General features: G+C 42.9%; 1 protein-coding gene and 1 non-coding gene across 2 annotated transcripts; one reads left to right on the forward strand and one right to left on the reverse strand.

The window, feature by feature from the left end:
- Positions 1–1,473: 1,473 nt before the first annotated feature.
- On the forward strand, positions 1,474–1,637 carry LOC123730686 (U1 spliceosomal RNA). Its single transcript, XR_006762121.1, has one exon. It is a non-coding gene; the product is annotated as a U1 spliceosomal RNA (small nuclear RNA).
- Positions 1,638–13,618: 11,981 nt separating this feature from the next.
- Positions 13,619–20,114, reverse strand: otc (ornithine transcarbamylase). The gene is made up of 10 exons (XM_014174203.2): positions 19,835–20,114; positions 19,474–19,612; positions 19,285–19,366; positions 18,630–18,717; positions 18,376–18,529; positions 16,354–16,476; positions 15,612–15,665; positions 15,330–15,479; positions 15,019–15,156; positions 13,619–14,010 (listed from the first exon to the last, which is right to left on the reverse strand). Exons 1-10 carry the CDS (start codon positions 19,915–19,917, stop codon positions 13,951–13,953), a joined length of 1,071 nt encoding a protein of 356 aa, XP_014029678.1. The 5' UTR covers positions 19,918–20,114; the 3' UTR covers positions 13,619–13,950.
- Positions 20,115–21,827: the final 1,713 nt, after the last annotated feature.

Consider the following 21,827-nt stretch of genomic DNA (forward strand, 5'->3'; position numbering starts at 1 on the left):
TAAATTCACGAGTACGATGCATTTTCAAAAGTTACAGTTAGCAACAGCAAGAGGGACTGACACAATTATAAGTAGGGGCTTTCATGTGGAACTGTCTCCAACGTTGCTTATTGGCCTACTTTCACTGATAATTTTAAACTTCTGTTCAAAAATTGTCCTACTATTAATTGTTTTCCAACCACATCTGAATTTACTTTATGATGAAAAGCAGAGTGGATTTGTCATACATACATTCATAGAATTGAAATAATACAAAATTCAACTGATACAAAAACGTATTAGACATTGGTATGATGTACTGCCACATTGTAAACCGTTTATATATATTTTTACAAAAATAGGCAACCCTTTTGGGTTTAGTTATTTATATATATTATTATTATTATTTTGTACAATTAGTAATTATAACATCTCGCGTGAGTAAAAAGACTACTTAGGCCAATGAGTGCACCCACCTGATGAAGGGGGATAGTTGAGAACTTAAAAGTGTTCTTCTATTTAGTTTGGATAAAGAGCTTTAATCTGCATGATAACAATTAGCCAAATGGTTGTATGTAGTCTAATGCATTTGTGGATGTGGTGGACAATTTAGGTGTACCCTACTTGTGGCCTGGCTATATCGACCTACCTGCAAAAACGTAAAGTGAGTGATGTGCATGGTTTATGCATAAATACATGTAACAGTTACTGCTAAGAAAAACGTTTATCCCGCGTACTATTACTGTAATTTAGCCCAGCCTCCTACTCTGTCTTGTTGTGGAGGAAGTAGTAGGCTACTGTGTCTCCACTGGGCTATGGGTCCTCTTCCCCATATCTGGGGGTCGCTACTAGCTTCCACATTCACAAAGTCAAAATGATGGCTAAACCCCACCTTTTTCTAAAATTACCTTCTTTAAATTTGATTTCAAATCTTAACCACAACCACATTGCTAACCGTATGCCTAACCTTCAATGAAGACCAACATTTTTACGATATAGACCATTTTGATTGTGTGGCTGTGGAATCTGGTGGAAACCGTATCTAGGGGCTGTATGCACATTGCCACCCTGTGGTCGATGGTCTAATTGCTACATGTTTTACTGAGCGCAGAACACAAGCGCAAGGAAACTACTATGCTTACAATGCCTGAATTGCTACGAAACATATATATTTGGTGTCATTCGTTTGGCTATGTGCACAAACGTAATTTCAGAATTTGGTACATCACCTTGTGATATTGTGATATTAGACAGCCGTTTAGATATTAAAAGGTAAACGTATCAATAATGTATACCGTGTTGCATCATGGGAAAAAACGCGATACTAATATAATCTCATAAACAAAATGAATCTCATTTGCACCGCTCATTCCACAACTGCATTCATAAATGTCACGAACCCCCTGGTCGATATGATGCGTTATTATCAGGATCCAAAGTGGTAACCGTTAGCCGATAACATTTGTACTGAAATCAGTAGCTCTTCACCAACCTATAAATCCCTGGCTAGGGCGATACCGTGATCAAAAAGACGGTTCACGCAGGGCGAGGATCAGCCATTGCACTCCGGCTGTACTGACCCCTGAGATTTTCCCAAATGTGGAATTCTCGATTGCATAATTTCTGGTAATGGGGGACTCCGTTCGCACTCTCACCTGATGAGTTTGTCAAATAAAATGTTATTGTCGGTGAGTGAGTACCTTATGTGACGCTACTTAAATCCTGAGTGTATCAATTCAAGGGGCTTTATTGGCATGGGAAACACATGTTAACATTGCCAAAGCAAGTGAAGTAGATAATATACGAAAGTGAAATGAACAATAAACATTACACTCACAGAAGTTCCAAAAGAATTAAGACATTTTCTTGTGGCAACAGGTCACAAATCTTGCTGCTGTGATGGAACACTGTGGTATTTCACCCAGAAAGATATGGGAGTTTATCAAAATCGGGTTTGTTTTCAAATTCTTTGTGGATCTGTGAATCTGGGGAAAATATGTGTCTCTAATATAGTCATACATTGGGCAGGAGTTTATTTTTATTTTTTTATTATTTCATCTTTATTTAACCAGGTAGGCCAGTTGAGAACAAGTTCTCATTTACAACTGCGACCTGGCCAAGATAAAGCAAAGCAGTGCGACACAAACAACAACACAGAGTTACACATGGAATAAACAAACATACACAAAAATAACACAATATAAAAAAATCTATATACAGTGTGTGCAAATGAGGTAAGATTAGGGAGGTAAGGCAACAAATAGGCCATAGTGGTGATTTAGCAATTAAACCGCGGAGTGATAGATGTGCAGAAGATGAATGTGGAAGTAGAGATACTGGGGTGCAAAGGAGCAAAATAAATAAATAACAATATGGGGATGAGGCAGTTGGATGGGCTATTTACAGATGAGCTATGTACAGGTGCAGTGATCTGTGAGCTACTCTAACAGCTGGTGCTTAAAGTTAGTGAGGGAGAAATGAGTCTCCAGCTTCAGTGATTTTTGCAATTTGTTCCAGTCATTGGCAGCAGAGAACTGTAAGGAAAGGCGACCAAAGGAGGAATTGTCTTTGGGGGTGACCAGTGAAATATACCTGCTGGAGCACGTGCTACGGGTGGGTGCTGCTATGGTGAGCAGTGAGCTGAGATAAGGTGGGGCTTTACCTAGCAAAGACTTATAGATGACCTGGACTCAGTGGGTTTGGCGACAAATATGACGAGAGAGTTCCAGCCAACGAGAGCATACAGGTCGCAGTGGTGGGTAGTATATGGGGCTTTGGTGACAAAACGGATGACACTGTTGTCATGACGTTGCCCTCTGGGTTTTCTATGCACCATCCCCCGACCTCTATACTTCTGACACAAGGCTGTGTGAAGGCGGTCGTAAATTCCAAAGGGAATGTCCTGCCTAACAGGCCACAGTAAAGAGACAGTGTGTTTTCATGGAGAGAACAAAGGATTCTTCCACCTCACAGAATTGGAGAACCGAACGACATTTTTGTTCTGGAGAAGGTATAAAAGATCAGTGAAGAATCCAGCTACGAACTGGTCCGCTTGGTACAATTTTATGAAACCCATGAGAGACAATATTGCCATATTACCATAATAATGTTTATATAATAGCCTCAGCTATGGGACTTACATCTAAATGGTTGTATCAAATGGATTAATAAGGATAAAGCTATTTGGAATATGTTGAGATGCTATGTACTGATGTTAATGTGAGAGAATTGTATTTCTGTTCAAAAGTTTAACTAAGTCATCGGCACGCCCCCAGGGACACAGACAGGACAAGGTGTCATGTGACAGGCTTTTCTATGTTCAGTATAAAACCCCCACCCAGAATTTCTTTCACCAGACCAGCTTACCTCAGAAGAGAGAGCCAAGGTTTGACCATGCATCCCTCTACTGAAGTTTAACCATACCACGTGGTTAAACATTTAGACTATCGATACCGACAGAATAATAACAAGTCTTTGATATTAATTACTAGTCTGCAGCTAGAAATCCGGTATCATTGAACGCGAAGACCGACGAAACATCCATTCTATAACGACATTAATGAATGTCGCTTTGAAAGATCCATCCTAACCGAGAGAGAGAGAGAACGTGGATAAAACTCTCCAACAGGACAAAAACTCTCCAACAAGGATCCCGACGACACACTGAGCGTAAATATATATTGATTGCAATTGTTCCCGAATGAGTGAGCGTTCACGTGCAAAGGATTCGCATATCAATTGTTAATATTTATCAACTCTGTTGTGCCTTCTACGCTGACCCCCCCACTACTCTTTTGTTTAACAAGCCGCCATGCCGGTTTAGCCCACTAGGGCACATTACTCTACCAATTCTTTGTAACGATAACTACTGTTTGTATGCTTTCTGTGAATTACTTAGTTTAGTAAATAAATCATTTTAAGACAATTGATGTATGGATGACTTAGTGAAGACTGGGTTCGTGCAGATAACAATTTATGACGTTTGGAATGAGACTGGACGAGGTAAAGAATACACCATTTAAACCAGAAGATAATCGGTCAGATAATATAATATAATATATAATGTTGTAATATAGGAAAGTTATATTAGGAAAATTATAACTTTGTAATCCCCGTCCCGTGTGGCTCAGTTGGTAGAGCATGGTGTTTGCAACGCCAGGGTTGTGGGTTTGATTCCCACGGGGGGCCAGTACGAACAAAAAAAATGTAATCTGAATATTTTCCTTGGTGCCCCAATCTCCTAGTTAATTACAGTTAAATGATTAATCAGTTTAATCGCGTAATAATAATTGCAGGGAGTTATTTGATAAACATGTCTTTAGTTTAATGGTGCCCCAAAGACACGACACTGTGATAGACTGCATCCAATTTGCTGAGTAGAGTGTTGAAGGCTATTTTGTAAATGACATCGCCGAAGTCAAGGATTGGTAGGATAGTCAGTTTTACAAGGGTATGTTTGGCAGCATGAGTGAAGGATGCTTTGTTGCGAAATAGGAAGCCAATTATAGATTTCATTTTGGATTGCTTAATGCGAGTCTGGAAGGAGAGTTTACAGTCTAACCAGACACCTAGGTATTTGTAGTTGTCCACATATTCTAAGTCAGAACCGTCCAGAGTAGTGATGCTGGACGGGCGGGCAGGTGTGGGCAGCGATCGGTTAAAGAGCATGCATTTAGTTTTACTTGCATTTAAGAGCAGTTGGAGGCCACGGAAGGAGAGTTGTATGGCATTGAAACTCGTCTGGAGGTTAGTTAACACAGTGTCCAATGAAGGGCCAGAAGTATACAGAATGGGGTCGTCTGCGTAGAGGTGGATCAGAGAATCACCAGCAGCAAGAGCGACATCATTGATGTATACAGAGAAAAGAGTTGGCCTGAGAATTGAACCCTGTGGCACCACCATAGAGACTGCTAGAGGTCCGGACAACAGGCCCTCTGATTTGACACACTGAACTCTGTCTGAGAAGTGACCAGACGAGGCAGCCATTTGAGAAACCAAGGCTGTTGAGTCTGCCAATAAGAATGTGGTGAATGACAGAGTTGAAAGCCTTGGCCAGGTTGATGAATACGGCTGCACAGTATTGTCTTATATCGATGGCAGTTATGATTTCGTTTAGGACATTGAGCATGGCTGAGGTGCACTCATGACCAGCTGTGAAACCAGATTGCATAGCGGAGAAGGTACGGTAGGATTCCAAATGGTCGGTGATATGTTTGTTAACTTGGCTTTCGAAGACCTTAGAAAGGCAGGGTAGAATAGATATAGGTCTGTAACAGTTTGGGTCTAGAGTATCTCCCCCTTTGAAGAGGGGGATGACCGCGGCAGCTTTCCAATCTTTGGGGATCTCAGACGATACGAAAGAGAGGTTGAGCAGGCTAGTAATAGGGGTTGCAACAATTGCAGCAGATCATTTTAGAAAGAGAGGGTCCAGATTGTCTAGCCCAGCTGATTTGTAGGGGTCCAGATTTTGCAGCTCTTTCAGAAAATCAGCTAACTGGATTTGGGTGAAGGAGAAATGGGGGAGGTTTGGGCAAGATGCTGTGGGGGGTGCAGGGCTGTTGACCGGGGTAGGAGTTGCCAGGTGGAAAGCATGGCAAGCCGTAGAAAAATGCTTATTGAAATTTTTCAATTATCGTGGATTTATCGGTGGTGGCAGTGTTTCCTAGCCTCAGTGCAGTGGGCAGCTGGGAGGAGATGCTCTTATTCTCCATGGACTTTACAGTGTCCCAGAACTTTTTGGAGTTTGTGCGACAGGTTAGGAAGTGCATCTCAGTTTCTACCTCATTTTGTGGGCAATGTGCACATAGTCTGTCTTCTCTTGAGAGCCAGGTCTGCCTACGGCGGCCTTTCTCAATAGCAAGGCTATGCTCACTGAGTCTGTACATAGTCAAACCTTTCCTTAAGTTTGGGTCAGTCACAGTGGTCAGGTATTCTGTCACTGTGTACTCTCTGTTTAGGGCCAAATAGCCTTCTAGGTTGCTCTCTTTTTTTGTTAATTCTTTCCAATGTATCTTTTAGTTTTCTCATGATTCGGTTGGGTCTAATTGTGTTGCTGTCCTGGGGCTCTGTGGGGTCTGTTTGTGTTTATGAACAGAGCCCCAGGGCCAGCTTGCCTATGGGACTCTTCTCCAGGTTCATCTCTCTGTAGGTGATGGCTTTGTTATGGAAGGTTTGGGAATTGCTTCCTTTTAGGTGGTTGTAGAATTTAAAGGCTCTTTTCTGGATTTTGATAATTAGCAGGTATCGGCCTAATTCTGCTCTGCATGCATTATTTGGTGTTCTACGTTGTACACAGAGGATATTCTTGCAGAATTCTGCATGCAGAATCTCAATTTGGTGTTTATCCCATTTTGTGAGTTCTTGTTTGGTGATCGGACCCCAGACCTCACAACCATGAAGAGCAATGGGTTCTATAACTGATTCAAGTATTTCTAGCCAAATCCTAATTTGTATGTCAAATTTTATGTTCCTTTTGATGGCATAGAATGCCCTTCTTGCCTTGTGTCTCAGGTCATTCACAGCTTTGTGGAAGTTACCTGTGGCACTGATGTTTAGGCCAAGGTATGTATTGTTTTTAGTGTGCTCTAGGGCAACGGTGTCTAGATGGAATATGTATTTGTGGTCCTGGCGACTGGACCTTTTTTGGAACACCATTATTTTGGTCTTACTGAGATTTACTGTCAGGGCCCAGGTCTGGCAGAATCTGTGCAAAAGATCTAGGTGCTGCTGTAGGCCTTGGTTAGTGACAGAAGCACCAGATCATCAGCAAACAGTAGACATTTGACTTCAGATTCTAGTAGAATGAGGCCAGGTGCTGCACACTTTTCTAGTGCCCTTGCCAATTCGTTGATATATATGTTGAAGAGGGTAGGGCTTAAGCTGCATCCCTGTTTCACCCCATGGCCCTGTGGGAAGAAATGTGTGTTTTTTGCCTATTTTAACTGCACACTTGTTTGTGTACATAGATTTTATAATTGTTTATGTTTTTCCCCCAACACCACTTTCCATCAATTTGTATTGCAGACCCTAATGCCAAATTGAGTTGAAGGCTTTTTTTAAATCAACAAAGAATGAGAAGACTTTGCCTTTGTTTTGGTTTGTTTGTTTGTCAATTAGGGTGTGCAGGGTGAATACGTGGTCTGTCGTACAATAATTTGGTAAAAAGCCAATTTGACATTTGCTCAGTACATTGTTTTCACTGAGGAAATGTACAAGTCTGCTGTTAATGAAAGTGCAGAGGATTTTCCCAAGGCTGCTGTTGACGCATATCCCACAGTCAAATTTGGGGTCAAATTTGTCTCCACTTTTATGGATTGGAGTGATCAGTCCTTGGTTCCAAATATTGGGGAAGATGCCAGAGCTAAGGATGATGTTAAAGAGTTTTAGTATATCCAATTGGAATTTGTTGTCTATATATTTCATCATTTCATTTAGGATACCATCAACACCACAGGCCTTTTTGGGTTGGAGGGTTTTTATTTTGTCCTGTAGTTCATTCAATGTAATTGGAGAATCCAGTGGGTTCTGGTAGTCTTTAATAGTTGATTCTAAGATTCGCATTTGATCATGTATATCTTTTTGCTGTTTGTTCTTTGTTATAGAGCCAAAAAGATTGGAGAAGTGGTTTACCTATACATCTCCATTTTGGATAGATAATTCTTTGTGTTGTTGTTTGTTTAGTGTTTTCCAATTTTCCCAGAAGTGGTTAGAGCTTATGGATTCTTCAATTACATTGAGGTGATCGATGACGTGCCGTTCCTTATTTTACCGTAATGTATTTCTGTATTGTTTAGTGATTCACCATAGTGAAGGCGTAGATTCAGGTTTTCCGGGTCTCTATGTTTTTGGTTGGACAGGTTTCTCAATTTCTTTGTTTGATTTTTGCATTCTTCATCAAACCATTTGTCATTGTTTCTCATTTTCTTCAGTTTTCTATTTGAGATTTTTAGATTTGATAGGGAAGCTGAGAGGTCAAATATACTGTTAAGATTTTCTACTGCCAAGTTTACACCTTCACTATTACAGTGGAACATTTTGTCCAGGAAGTTGTCTAAAAGGGATTGAATTTGTTGTTGCCTAATTGTTTTTTGGTAGGTTTCCAAACGACAATATGTCTTAGTATTACTCAGTTTCTTTGTCTTTGATGTCTCATGATTGAGTATTGCTCTGTTCAAGTAGACTGTGATTTTGCTGTGGTCTGATAGGGGTGTAAGTGGGCTGACTGTGAACGCTCTGAGAGACTCTGGGTTGAGGTCAGTGATAAAGTAGTCTACAGTACTACTGCCAAGAGATGAGCTATATGTGTACCATTAACTATGTACATACCCAGCGTGCGACAGAGCTGCAGGAGTTGTGACTTGTTTTTGTTGGTTATGATGTCATAGTTGTGCCTAGGGGGGCATATGGGGGAGGGAATGCTGTCACCTCCAGGCAGGTGTTTGTCCCCCTGTGTGCTGCGGGTGTCAGGTTCTTGTCCAGTTCTGGCATTTAGGTCGCCACAGACCAGTACATGTCACTGGGCCTGGAAATGATTGATTTCCCCCTCCAGGATGGAGAAGCTGTCTTCATTAAAGTATGGGGATTCTAGTCAGGGGATATAAACTCAGCAAAAAAAATAAACGTCCTCTCTCTTTCAACTGCATTATTTTCAGCAAACTTAACATGTGTAAATATTTGTATGAACATAAGATTCAACAACTGAGACATAAACTGAACAAGTTCCACAGACATGTGACTAACAGCAATGGAATAATGTGCCCCTGAACAAAGGGGGGGTCAAAATCAAAAGTAACAGTCAGTATCTGGTGTGGCCACCAGCTGTATTAAGTACTGCAGTGCATCTCCTCCTCATGGGCTGCACCAGATTTGCCAGTTCTTGCTGTGAGATGTTATCCCACTCTTCCACCAAGTCACCTGCCAGTTCCCGGACATTTCTGGGGGGAATGGCCCTTGACCTCACCCTCCAATCCAACAGGTCCCAGACGTGCTCAATAGGATTGAGATCCAGGCTCTTTGCTGGCCATGGCATAACACTGACATTCCTGTCTTGCAGGAAATCACACACAGAATGAGCAGTATGGCTGGTGGCATTGTCATGCTGGAGGGTCATGTCAGGATGAGTCTGCAGGAAGGGTACCAGATGAGGGAGGAGGATGTCTTCCCTGTAACGCACAGAGTTGAGATTGCCTGCAATGACAACAAGAACAGACTTTCCCCCATCGCGACGTCCCTCTAAGGCCCTTATACAAGCTTGCTAGCTCCGGCCTGCTAACTGATAGCTTGCCAGCCCCGGCCTGATAACTGTCTGAATCGCAGTGTCCCCAGCCAGCCCAACTACTCACTGGACACATACGATCACTTGGCTACGCATGCCTCTCCCTAATATCAATATGCCTTGTCCATTACTGTCCTGGTCAGTGATTACTGTCTCATTTCACTGTAGAGCCTATAGCCCTGCTCAATATGCCTTAACCAACCATGTTGTTCCACCTCCTACATATGCGATGACATCACCTGGTTTAAACGTCTCCAGAGACTATATCTCTCTCATCATTACTCAATGCCTAGGTTTACCTCCAATGTACTCTCTTCCTACCATACCTTTGTCTGTACATTATGCCTTGAATCTATGCTATCGTGCCCAGAAACCTGCTCCTTTTACTCTCTGTTCCCGAACGTGCTAGATGGCCAGATCTTATAGCCTTTAGCCATACCCTTATCCTAATTCTCCTCTGTTCCTCTGGTGATGTAGAGGTTAATCCAGGACCTGCAGTGCCTAGCTCCACTCCTACTGGACACCAGAGTTTAGACACACTGTGTTTGAGAAAACGTTTTTTTTTCTTGTATTTATTTCCCATTTGAGTCCATAAGGAGTACAATCTGTGTCTTGTGTATGTCCTCAGTGGGTGTGGGGGGGGTTGTCAGGAGGGCTATCAGGGTGGCTGACAGGGGGGGGTGCTCAGAGGGGGTCAGATCCCCTGGGCTTGGGGTTCTTCATTTGTCTGCTGTGATGTTAACGCTATGGTCAGGGTCTGGTGTGGACTGTTCTGCTGTGATGTCAAGACTTTTGTTGGGAGCTGAGAAGGGCTGGTCTGCTGGCTTCTCTGCAGGGGTGACCACCTCTCTAGTGGGTTGTTCTGTCACACGCCATCCCCCTCATCCTCTCCTCCAGCAGTCTGATCCTCTCCTCTAGTGCTCAGTTCTTCTCCTGCTCTTGCTTTTTATATTGAAGTTTTCTCACCACAGTCCAGAGTGCAGATATGTCTCTCTCCACCTCCAGCTCTCCGGGTCTGGTTAAGGGGGTGTTATTGTGCTGGACTGTTGTCTGGGTCGGTGCTGACTGGAGTGTAATCACCTGCTGTTCCAGCTCCACCTGCCATTTCCTCCAGCTGGGTAAATGTATCCTTCATTTCAATGAGGGAGTAGTACTCTGTGCTGGGAGGTTGACTTTCTGCTTGGGGTTGCTCGTCTGTGGGGTTATATAATGAAGAGGTCTGGTCTGACCCGCTCGGGGTATCTTTCTCAAAGGAGAGCTTCTCCTGCTGGGCTAATTCTTTGATTAGGTGAAGGTCCAGCTGAAACTGTTTGGGGTTGCCCTGTACCATTACTGTTCCAGACTTATAGAGATATATATTAGCTGACTCAGAGTCCTCGTTGTCTAGTATCCTGAGTTTTCAACCCTCGTTAACACCCCCTCTCTTAACTGAGGGGTAGTGTGCTAATATAGCACTGTGCCATGCCAGGGGATGGTCTGATTAATATAGCACTGTGCCATGCCAGGGGATGGTCTGGTTAATATAGCACTGTACCATGCCAGGGGATGGTCTGATTAATATAGCACTGTGCCATGCCAGGGGATGGTCTGGTTAATATAGCACTGTGCCATGCCAGGGGATGGTCTGGTTAATATAGCACTGTGCCATGCCAGGGGATGGTCTGGTTAATATAGCACTGTGCCATGCCAGGGGATGGTCTGGTTAATATAGCACTGTGCCATGCCAGGGGATGGTCTGGTTAATAAAGCACTGTGCCATGCCAGGGGATGGTCTGGTTAATATAGCACTGTGCCATGCCAGGGGATGGTCTGGTTAATATAGCACTGTGCCATGCCAGGGGATGGTCTGGTTAATATAGCACTGTGCCATGCCAGGGGATGGTCTGGTTAATAAAGCACTGTGCCATGCCAGGGGATGGTCTGGTTAATATAGCACTGTGCCATGCCAGGGGATGGTCTGGTTAATATAGCACTGTACCATGCCAGGGGATGGTCTGGTTAATATAGCACTGTGCCATGCCAGGGGATGGTCTGGTTAATATAGCACTGTACCATGCCAGGGGATGGTCTGGTTAATATAGCACTGTGCCATGCCAGGGGATGGTCTGGTTAATATAGCACTGTACCATGCCAGGGGATGGTCTGGTTAATATAGCACTGTGCCATGCCAGGGGATGGTCTGGTTAATATAGCACTGTGCCATGCCAGGGGATGGTCTGGTTAATATAGCACTGTGCCATGCCAGGGGATGGTCTGGTTAATATAGCACTGTGCCATGCCAGGGGATGGTCTGGTTAATATAGCACTGTGCCATGCCAGGGGATGGTCTGGTTAATATAGCACTGTGCCATGCCAGGGGATGGTCTGGTTAATATAGCACTGTGCCATGCCAGGGGATGGTTTGTGTGGAAGATGAGGTTGTTGATGTTCCCATTTTTATAATAGTCAGCAAAAAGTGTCTCTTGATTTTCCATAAGGAGCTTCATTTTGTGATCTTTTCTTGCCTTCTCATTCTTTACATACACAGGGTACTGTATTTAATTACCTCTGAACAGCAGGAGGCAGCTTCTAAGGCCTCTCCATTTGGTTTGAGCAGACTGTGCGACTCTCCTGCCATTGTTGGGCTGAAGGACTTTGACACCTCTCACCTGACACATCAGTGCTAATTGAAGTTGTATCAAGCTTGGCAGCCTTAATTTAGCGTTCAGTCCTTATAAAGTAATTGAATGTATTTTTCTTCTTGGCTTTAGGAAATAAAATAGAGCTTCAGACTAAACATTACTCACTCAGTACCAGGTTGGATGGTGTTCTCAGGTTTCTGTTGTTTTACAGAGCATTTGCTGTAAAGTGTTGGAATAATAATCTTTGGTAGTTGTAAGCCTTCCAGGTGATTCCGTAATTCCGTCCAAAATCAGGTTGTAGGTTTTGAGTTTTGATTTGGAGTGAAGGTTATGTTGTGGAGGGTAGCATCATGTATATGTTCCTGACAATAAATCCACGTTTATCTAACTCCAAATCTATCTTCTTTGTTTTTTTTATCTCACTCCTGTAGAAGTTAGGGGGTGTAGTGCTCTCTGAACCAAATGTTTCCATTGCTCTTTATGGAACACAGTAAACTGGAGAATATACACATTTTAATCAAAGACGGTGGGGTACACTGAGTATACCAAACATTAAGAACATATTCCTAACATTAAATGGCACCCCAGGATTTAACAAGTAACATCAATAAGGGACCATAGCTTTCACCTGATCAGTCTTGTCATGGAAAGAGCAGGCGTTCTTAATGTTTTGTATACTCATTGTATATGCTGACTTCACCTCTTCCTCTCTGGGTTCATTCAGCAGATAGCCACAAAGGGGAATGGGTCAAATACATTGGGGTTGCATTATTATTATTGTGCTTTTGATATTAGCTTGTTCTATATGCAATGTAATATACATATGTTGTTAGGCCGTGTCTAGACTTGACAGTTCATGCAGATTTTGTACTCTGATAATGGAGTTCTGATCATGACATTCCGAAAACACCTTGTGTCTACTTTTAAATGTGTCCACATTGTGTCTGTTCCCGGACTATATTCAAATGAAAGTATGCATTCTACAAACGATGGAACAGGAAAAATACAACACAACAGTAGTCGATGACAGAAGCTAACTTCTGTTGCTAAGTAACCAGCGAACCTCTAGCTAGCCAGCAAGCTAACATAGCAAGCATTGCTAAAGGGACTGCAAACGAGTTAGCATAAAATAGTTTTAGTTAGCACAAAAAAAACAGGTTTCCTAAATATTAGCTGGCTGGCTAGCATTTATGAGGCAAGCAAACACACGCTAGGAACATGTTTCAAAATACAAATACAAAAATCAAACTTGTTTCTGGAGACTTGTGGGAATAGTGCTGATGATGTCGCCCACTGTATGCGCTTTCGGTAGCCTGATTGCGTCCAGACTGAGGAGAAATCCACACACAATGCATCCCTTGACCACTTCTTAAAGTGGTCAGACAGATCTAAACACAAAGCGACTGACTTGTGCGTCTAGACCCGTCTTTTCAAATCGAGCTTCGTATTCTGATAGCAGAAGTCGTGTAGACATGACTTTTGTTGCAAATGGTGTGCTAAATTTCCTACATTCTACAAACGTTATTTGTGCATGACATTGTAATTCTGTTTATTTGGATGCAACCTGTATGTGGAAGGATACATTTAATATTCCCAGCCAAATCTGAGCAGGGTAACGTTAGGTGCACATGCTAGCTATCTCTGTGGTGCACCACATGGAATGCAGCATTTCCCCAAAGACTTGGTCAAATTTGCAGTTGTTGGTAAACTAAGAAAGTAGTGTTATAAGGACAGAAAACGCCTGTTCATATTGAGGCACTTTTATTTGTTTGTAACCACAAAATCAATTCCATAACATCTTAAACAAACTAGAATTGTGTATACAAATCACATGTCCAATACAAAGAAACAAGCTTTTATTCTCTCAGATTCAGACCTGGTTCAAATACATTTGTAAAATACTTTCATGCATTAAGTGCACATTTTAAGTTTGCACTTTTAAAACTGGCTCCAATGTACCTGGCAGGCTCCAATGTACCCGGCAGACTACAAAGTCAATCAAGTACTTGACCGAGCGCTGTTTTGTAGTATTACAAAACTGTAAACTTAGGATACCTTTGGCAAGTAGGGATAGAGTTAGAATCTGGGCATGGGGATCTGGGGGGAGTAGTCAGTCAGCAGAGAGACCATCAGACCCTGCAGAGATGGAGAGAAATAAATAATTAAAGAGAGCATGAGGCACAAATAAAAGAAGAGAAAGAATCTCTCCTTGAGAATAAAGAGGTCAAATTTGAATGGGGTGAGGGCCACAAAAAAGATCTGAACCCATCACGGGGCCGCAGTGGCTGGTGGGTCTGTGTATCCACATCCATATTACATTTATTTTTGAACCTTTATTTAACTAGGCAAGTCAGTTAAGAACAAATTGTTATTTACAATGACAGCCTACCGGGGAACAGTAGTGCCCCTGAACAACTGCCTTATTCAGGGGCAGAACGACAGATTTGTACCTCGTCAGCTTGGGGATTCGATTCAGCAACCTTTCAGTTACTGGCCCAACGCTCTAACCACTAGAATACCTGCCGCCCCTATATCCACACATGCAGTCAGAGCCGCCCCTAGCCTTTTGGGGGCCCTAAGTCATTTTTTGTTGGGGGCCCCCCCCCCATCTTGTGAGCAAAACAATTTGACAGCCCCGCTCTTGACAGCAGAGATTTAAAAAACTGTTAAGTTAATTTCCTACACATGGGACATAGAGAAAATATTGCAGTCTTAAAGCAAGTTGTAATTCTACACATTTTGCCATGGGGCGGATAGAAAAATGTGCAGTTTTAAAGCCAATTTCCTGCAATTCTACACATTTTGCTTTTAATAGGATATCTGAGTGAGAGTGACTAACAAAATCAATGGGGGCCCTCGGTCAGTAATTCGACCATGATTACTACAAGTTTAGATAGTCTAGCCAGCTAACTTACCAATCAAAAAATGTTTAACTGACATGGGCTTATTGAGTGACTGACATAAGAGAAAAACTGCTGATGCACAACCACATTTCTAAATTGCATCTGTTGTATTCTACTATTCTAACTCAACAGTAAGTTGAGACCCCGACTGAGTTCCTAAAAAGGCAACTTTAACTTCATTCAAATACTACTATTAGTCCACATTTAACTATATATTGTTACTGTATACAGCTTAGTTTACCATGATAGTCCACTTCCTGTTCTCAGCCTCAGGGAAGACAAGTGAGCGAGGGGAGTAGAACACCTGGTCGTCTACCTCTTCTTGTTTCCGTGGAAGACAGTGAAGGAAGGTCCAGTCTGGCTTCGCCACACTTCCTGTCTGGGGTGGACATAACCAGGAGAAATGATGATTGATTCATTCCAAATCTACCCCTAACCCCTAGGCACATACATAAAGGGATTAGAGGTAGGGGGGCTGCCTGGGGAGGGTTAGTATTCAGCAAGAGAATACTCATCAATTGATTCACTATTTGAGTCTATTGTTGTATGTACCTGCATGGTGATCTGGTAGCCAAGGAAGTCCTTGATCCTCTGTTTCTTCTCCTCCTCCTGGCCCATGCTGACCCAGGTGTCTGTCACCAGGACGTTACTGCCTCGAGCTGCCTCCACTGGGTCAGAGGTCAGGAGAAACTGGGTCCCATGCTGACACATAGCAGACAAAATGAAGGACATTGTGCTATTGGTATTGACACCATTAGTATGGATCAGAATAATAATAACCAGGTAATACAATCCTAATAAAGAGTCTGACGCCATAAGTCTAGAAATTCTCACCTGTTTGGAGAGTCTCTGTGCCTCCTGAATGATGCTGCTGTCTGGGTCATAACCCTGAGAGGGAGGCAGGGCAGAGTGATGGGGTTAGTTAGAGCTCAACTACCAGTACTATTCAGAGTGATGGGGTTAGTTAGAGCTCCACTACCAGTACTATACAGAGTGATGGGGTTAGTTAGAGCTCCACTACCAGTACTATACAGAGTGATGGGGTTAGTTAGAGCTCAACTACCAGTACTATACAGAGTGATGGGGTTAGTTAGAGCTCAACTACCAGTACTATACAGAGTGATGGGGTTAGTTAGAGCTCCACTACCAGTACTATACAGAGTGATGGGGTTAGTTAGAGCTCCAGTACTATACAGAGTGATGGGGTTAGTTAGAGCTCCAGTACTATACAGAGTGATGGGGTTAGTTAGAGCTCCACTACCAGTACTATACAGAGTGATGGGGTTAGTTAGAGCTCCACTACCAGTACTATACAGAGTGATGGGGTAGTTAGAGCTCCACTACCAGTACTATACAGAGTGATGGGGTTAGTTAGAGCTCCACTACCAGTACTATACAGAGTGATGGGGTTAGTTAGAGCTCCACTACCAGTACTATACAGGTCATAACCCTGAGAGTGAAGATACAGAGAGCTCCAGTACACGTCACAGGCCACAACACACAGTGGCTTGGCCACTAACAATAAACTGATATATAAAGGAGGAAAAGGGAGCGATGGGTAGGGGAGAATCTGTACCTTGGGCGTGGCGACTCTAAGATGGACACCCAGTTTGGCTGCGGTCATCATGAAGGAGTGCAGCACGTTGTTTCCGTCTCCGATCCAGCTTACAGTCAGCCCACTCAACGAACCATAATGCTCCTGTAAAACACAGAGCGGCGCCATTTTGAATCTGGCACAGTCGGAAAAGGCTATACAGACACTCCTGACCTGCAAAACGGTATTTACAGAATTGGTTAGAATTAGGTTGGGGTTAAAGGGCCAATGCAGTTGTTTTTATCTCAATATCAAATCATTTCTGGGTAACAATTAAGTACCTTACTGTGAATTTTTTATCAATTAAAATGGTAAAAAATAAACTATAATAGCTTAATCCCCCATCAGGGGCCTCCCAGGTGGGGGGCCTCCCGGGTGGCGCAGTGGTCTAAAACACTGCATCGCAGTGCTAGCTGTGCCACCAGAGATTCTGAGTTTGAGTCCAGACTGTTGCAGCCGGTCGCGACCGGGAGGCCCATGGGGCGGCGCACAATTGCCCAGCGTTGTCCGGGTTAGGGGAGGGTTTGGCTGGCAGGGACGTCCTTGTCTCATCGCACACTAGCGACTCCTATGGCGGGCCGGGCGCAGTGCACGCTGACCAGGTCGCCAGGTGTACGGTGTTTCCTTCGACACATTGGTGCGGCTGGCTTCCGGGTTATAGATGGGCATTGTGTCAAGAAGCAGTGCGGCTAGGTTGTGTTGTGTTTCGGAGGACGCATGGCTCTCGACCTTCACTTCTCCCGAGTCCGTACGGGAGTTGCAGCGATGAGACAAGACTAACTACTACCAATTGGATATCGCAAAATTGGGGAGAAAAAAAGGGGGTAAAAATAAATAAATAATAATAATCCCCCATCACTCACACACGCATTACTGTCAAATTCAACACAAAAAAACAATATCTTTGGGCTACACTGTACATTATTACATTGTACACTTTCTGCCTGTGGACATCTGTTCTACAATGTGCCAGCAGAGCATGATACCCTTTGTTGGCATAATTGATCTCTTTCAGGCAGAGAGTACACCTGGCATACCCCTTTTATCCACTGTATTGAAAAAGTGAGAAACAGGGAAAGTGTGTGGTGTTCCTTTCACCTCTAGTGGCATCCAGCTTAAACCAGGTCCAGCTCCAGCTACACTTGATCCCTGAATCCACTTGTTTAACAAGCAACTCCTCATTTTCACCTAATTTTCTCATTCTGAAAATTAACCACATACTGTAGAGAACTTTAGTTCACATATAGTAGTTAGTTCGTTAGCTAGTTAACGTTTCACAGATTGCCAGGGTCCAGTAAGCAACTAACGCGTTATAACTTGAGGAACGGCAAGGAGTCGAATTGGTTAGGTTACTAACGTTAGCTCATCTGATGTTGTAACGTTAGCTGTCTGACTTTATGAGCCAGCTCATTTTCACACCATAAACTAACTTATTTGATCAGTTAAGTTGGCTAATGTTGCTCAACATTTCTCTGGCTAGCTAACGGAGAATTCGATCAGCTAGCAAGATACTTAACAATGCTAACAATACTTGTTCCACCACACTTTCTCCCTCACCTCAAACTTTTCAAATGCCAGTTGTTTTTCGGTTACAGCTTATGAAGTACGCTTCACCTTTTCATCCCATCTCCGTGGTCAGGCTTCTCACCTACTTTACCTGTTCGTTATCGTTCAGGGGACGCGCTGCTGTAAATTAACTGGCAAACTGCTATTCCTCTCTCAGCTCTTTCCAGAGCGCGTGCTGATGCTGTAACTAGTAAATTGGTTGTCTCTTCTCTCTCCAGTCGCGTGCTGCATTCTGCTGTTATGTGAACGATTAGCTGAGCCTTGGATCCAGCCAGTATTGCTCCAAACATGGATCACTCTTTCGCATCCAGCCAGTAGTCATCCAAAGCCCCCCCCCCCAAAAAAAGGTTTCTCCTCCGATCTACACGAATCCCTTCAAAATGGCAAATATCACCGAAAGGTGACAAGTTTTCATCCCAGTTTGTTAGGCTTCAGTACCTGCAGGGTGAGGAAGTCTGCGAGGATCTGGATGGGGTGGTAGAGGTCAGACAGGCCGTTGATGATGGGGATGGAGGCATCCTTCACCAGCTCCTCCAGAGTAGTATGGCTGTACACCCGTGCCAGGACTATGTCTGACAGCCCAGAGAGAACCCTGCACACACACATTATAAAGTTTTATTTCAATGGTGATGATAAACTGGTGTCGTCAAGGAGCAAAAAGTTGGCCATTTCTGTGGCCTTGGCTGACTGACCTGGCTGTGTCTGTGCTGCTCTCGTTCACTCCCAGGTGGATGTCCTGAGACGTGAGGAAACAGGGGTGTCCTCCCAGCAGAGAAAAACCTGCAGGAAGTACACGTTATAACGGGCTTATTCAAACACACAAAATGTTACTATTGCTGATAGAAAGTAATTGCATATTCCACATGGAAGACAGTTGTGTCCATTCATCATGCATTTCTATCTGCAATGCAATGTTCCTCTTTACAAAACAGGGGAAAACTATGTGGTTGAGATAGATACAAATGTGAGGATAGCAAGGTGAAATAGTAGGGAGAAGTGAGTCTAACTGAGTTAAATTTGCCACAAATGGAGGGAGAGTGTCTTTTCAGCAGTTTTATTGTGTTCTGCATTAGTCCTGATTCCTGACCCATTGTGACCCCATGAAAGAATGCAACTGAACTTTCCAATGCACCCACACATTTAAAATCACAGCACAAAAGCTATGTGGGAACTTGTATTTGCTGTATCTTAAATATCCACAATGATGTAAGAGGCTTTTGAAATTACTTTTAATTGAACCACTCCCTATGCATGACCCAACATGAGTGGCGTAGCTATTTTGGTATTTCTCTACTCCAAAAGCGTAGATAGACCATACCCTGACCCTGACACAAATGTAACTCACACCTGTTTCTGTGGACATTCTAGTTCTGGTGCTCCTCTTCTCAAATATCATGGCAATCGACTTCCCTTGAAGAAGAGGAAGGTACTGCAAATAGAAGTGACCGTTATCTCACTTGAACTCGATCAGCAGTGCATTATAAATCTTCCATTTGAAACTAAAACTTGTGTTAGTGACATGGATCCTGACTGTACCTGTTTTTCATGTTTGATCCTGTGCTTTAGGTCACCTGCCACCCATAGAAGATGTTTTATCTCATCTGAGCTGAAGTCTTTTAAAGTCAGGAAACTGCGACCCTTGAGGTTGACCGGACCCAGAGCTAGTGCTCCAATGCTGCAAATGACAAGAAGATAAAAATAGACAGACTCCCCATTCAAAAATGTGCATTTACAAATCTCAAAAACACAACAAATACAGTGTGGCACTCTGAATGTTAAACGATGGATATAGATTGTACTGTAAACTACTTTGCCTGACAGCTGAGCTCACTTTGACACTACCAATTAATCCGCGTGCTAGCTAGCCAACGTTCCTGACTAACGTTACTTCTCTTACCTAAAATCCCTAGCATGGATACTTTGGAGAGTCTTCAGTCCATAGAACACTGAATTCTTCATGGCAAGTATTTTTGTTGTCATGACTGATTAAAATACTATAATTGTATAAATTGATATCTGAAAGAAAATAAAGTTGAATGAAAAAAGTGAAAACAGCATGTATGTGTTGTTGCCTGCATCCACTCTGAGTAGAGAGGGTGGGGTTTCGTCTCACCAAATATCGCACGTAGATTGGTAGGTTGACTTTTCTTCTTCTCCGGATTGGTGCTGATTACTGTCGGGTGTGAGGGCACTCCTCCTTCACCGCTTTATGCACACTCACGTCACTACGTGTTTGTTGTGAACAACAACGTGAGCAACAATAATTGAATCTGCGGTTTGCCTTCAAAATAAAAGCCGACTTGAAATTGACGCAAACTGATGAAAATAGTGGAATCATGCCACAATTGGACTAGACTAGGTAATGCTAAACAAGGTTGGAATGTCGTTATATAAATTAAACAAAATAAATTAATGAGTTAATTTTACCCACCAAAAAAACAGTTGAAGTCGCACTGTGGATGTATAGACTTCAGAATTGCATTTGGAGCATACTTATATTGTCAAAGACCCCAGCCACCCCAGTCATAGACTGTTCTCTCTACTACCGCATGGCAAGTGGTACCGGAGTGCCAAGTCTAGGACAAAAAGGCTTCTCAACAGTTTTTACCCCCAAGCCATAAGACTCCTGAACAGGTAATCAAATGGCTACCCAGACTATTTGCATTGTGTGCCCCCCCCCCAACCCCTCCTTTTACGCTGCTGCTACTCTCTGTTTATCATATGTGCATAGTCACTTTAACTATACATTCATGTACATACTACCTCAATTGGGCCGACCAACCAGTGCTCCCGCACATTGGCTACCCAGACTATCTGCATTGTGTCCCACCCCGCCAATCCCTCTTTTATGCTACTGCTACTCTCTGTTCATCATATATACATAGTCACTTTAACCATATCTACATGTACATACTACCTCAATCAGCCTGACTAACCGGTGTCTGTATGGAGCCTCGCTACTTTTATAGCCTCGTTATAGCCTCCTCGCTACTTTTATAGCCTCGCTACTTTTATAGCCTGTCTTTTTACTGTTGTTTTATTTCTTTACCTACCTATTGTTCACCTAATACCTTTTTTGCACTATTGGTTAGAGCCTGTAAGTAAGCATTTCACTGTAAGGTCTACACTTGTTGTATTCAGCGCACGTGACAAATAAACTTTGATTTGATATTGCAATGTACAGAATTACTTATAGATCTTGGGTCCATGAAATGTGGTATCAGCATACTCAGTGACACCAACAGAACACAACTGTCCCACAATAAGCGGTACGACGCTAATATTTGTGAAAACTCGTCACAGTTGTGTTCTGTGAGTGTCTGCTCACATGAAAACATACTACTGTTTACTATAGAATTCTACTGTACTTACTATAGAATTCTATAGTAAACTGTAGTATACTGTAAAATACTATACTACACACTGTAGTATCACTCGATCATGTGTAGTACGTACCAGAGAATGTTGTAGTATACTATAGAATACTATAGTAAATTCTACAGTATTAGCCCCCCAAAAAAGACTGAAGTAAATACTACAGTAATGTCCGCAAAAACGGACTTTTTTAACTATACTAAATACTACAGTTTTCATTTCCATATACCCTGCCCATTCCCCTCCCCCATGCTGCAATTTGTGCCATACATAAGTGAGAAACCTACATGCCAACTATATTTCCTACCACACCTACGGGTTACAGGAAGAGGATAGGCACTGTGATAGAAGCTTACATTTTAGCAACATCAAATCTGGTTTGACTGCACTTTAAATCCATTAAAGTTTGTTTACATGAAGTTGAGATAAATAAATCAAGGAGAACTCCATCACCCCCTTCCCCTTGTACTTTGCCAAACCTGACCTTCACCAGACCGATACATGGAGAAGAGGGA

Source organism: Salmo salar, chromosome ssa25 (genome assembly GCF_905237065.1).
Source record: "Salmo salar chromosome ssa25, Ssal_v3.1, whole genome shotgun sequence".
In the NCBI taxonomy this organism is placed as follows: domain Eukaryota; kingdom Metazoa; phylum Chordata; class Actinopteri; order Salmoniformes; family Salmonidae; genus Salmo; species Salmo salar.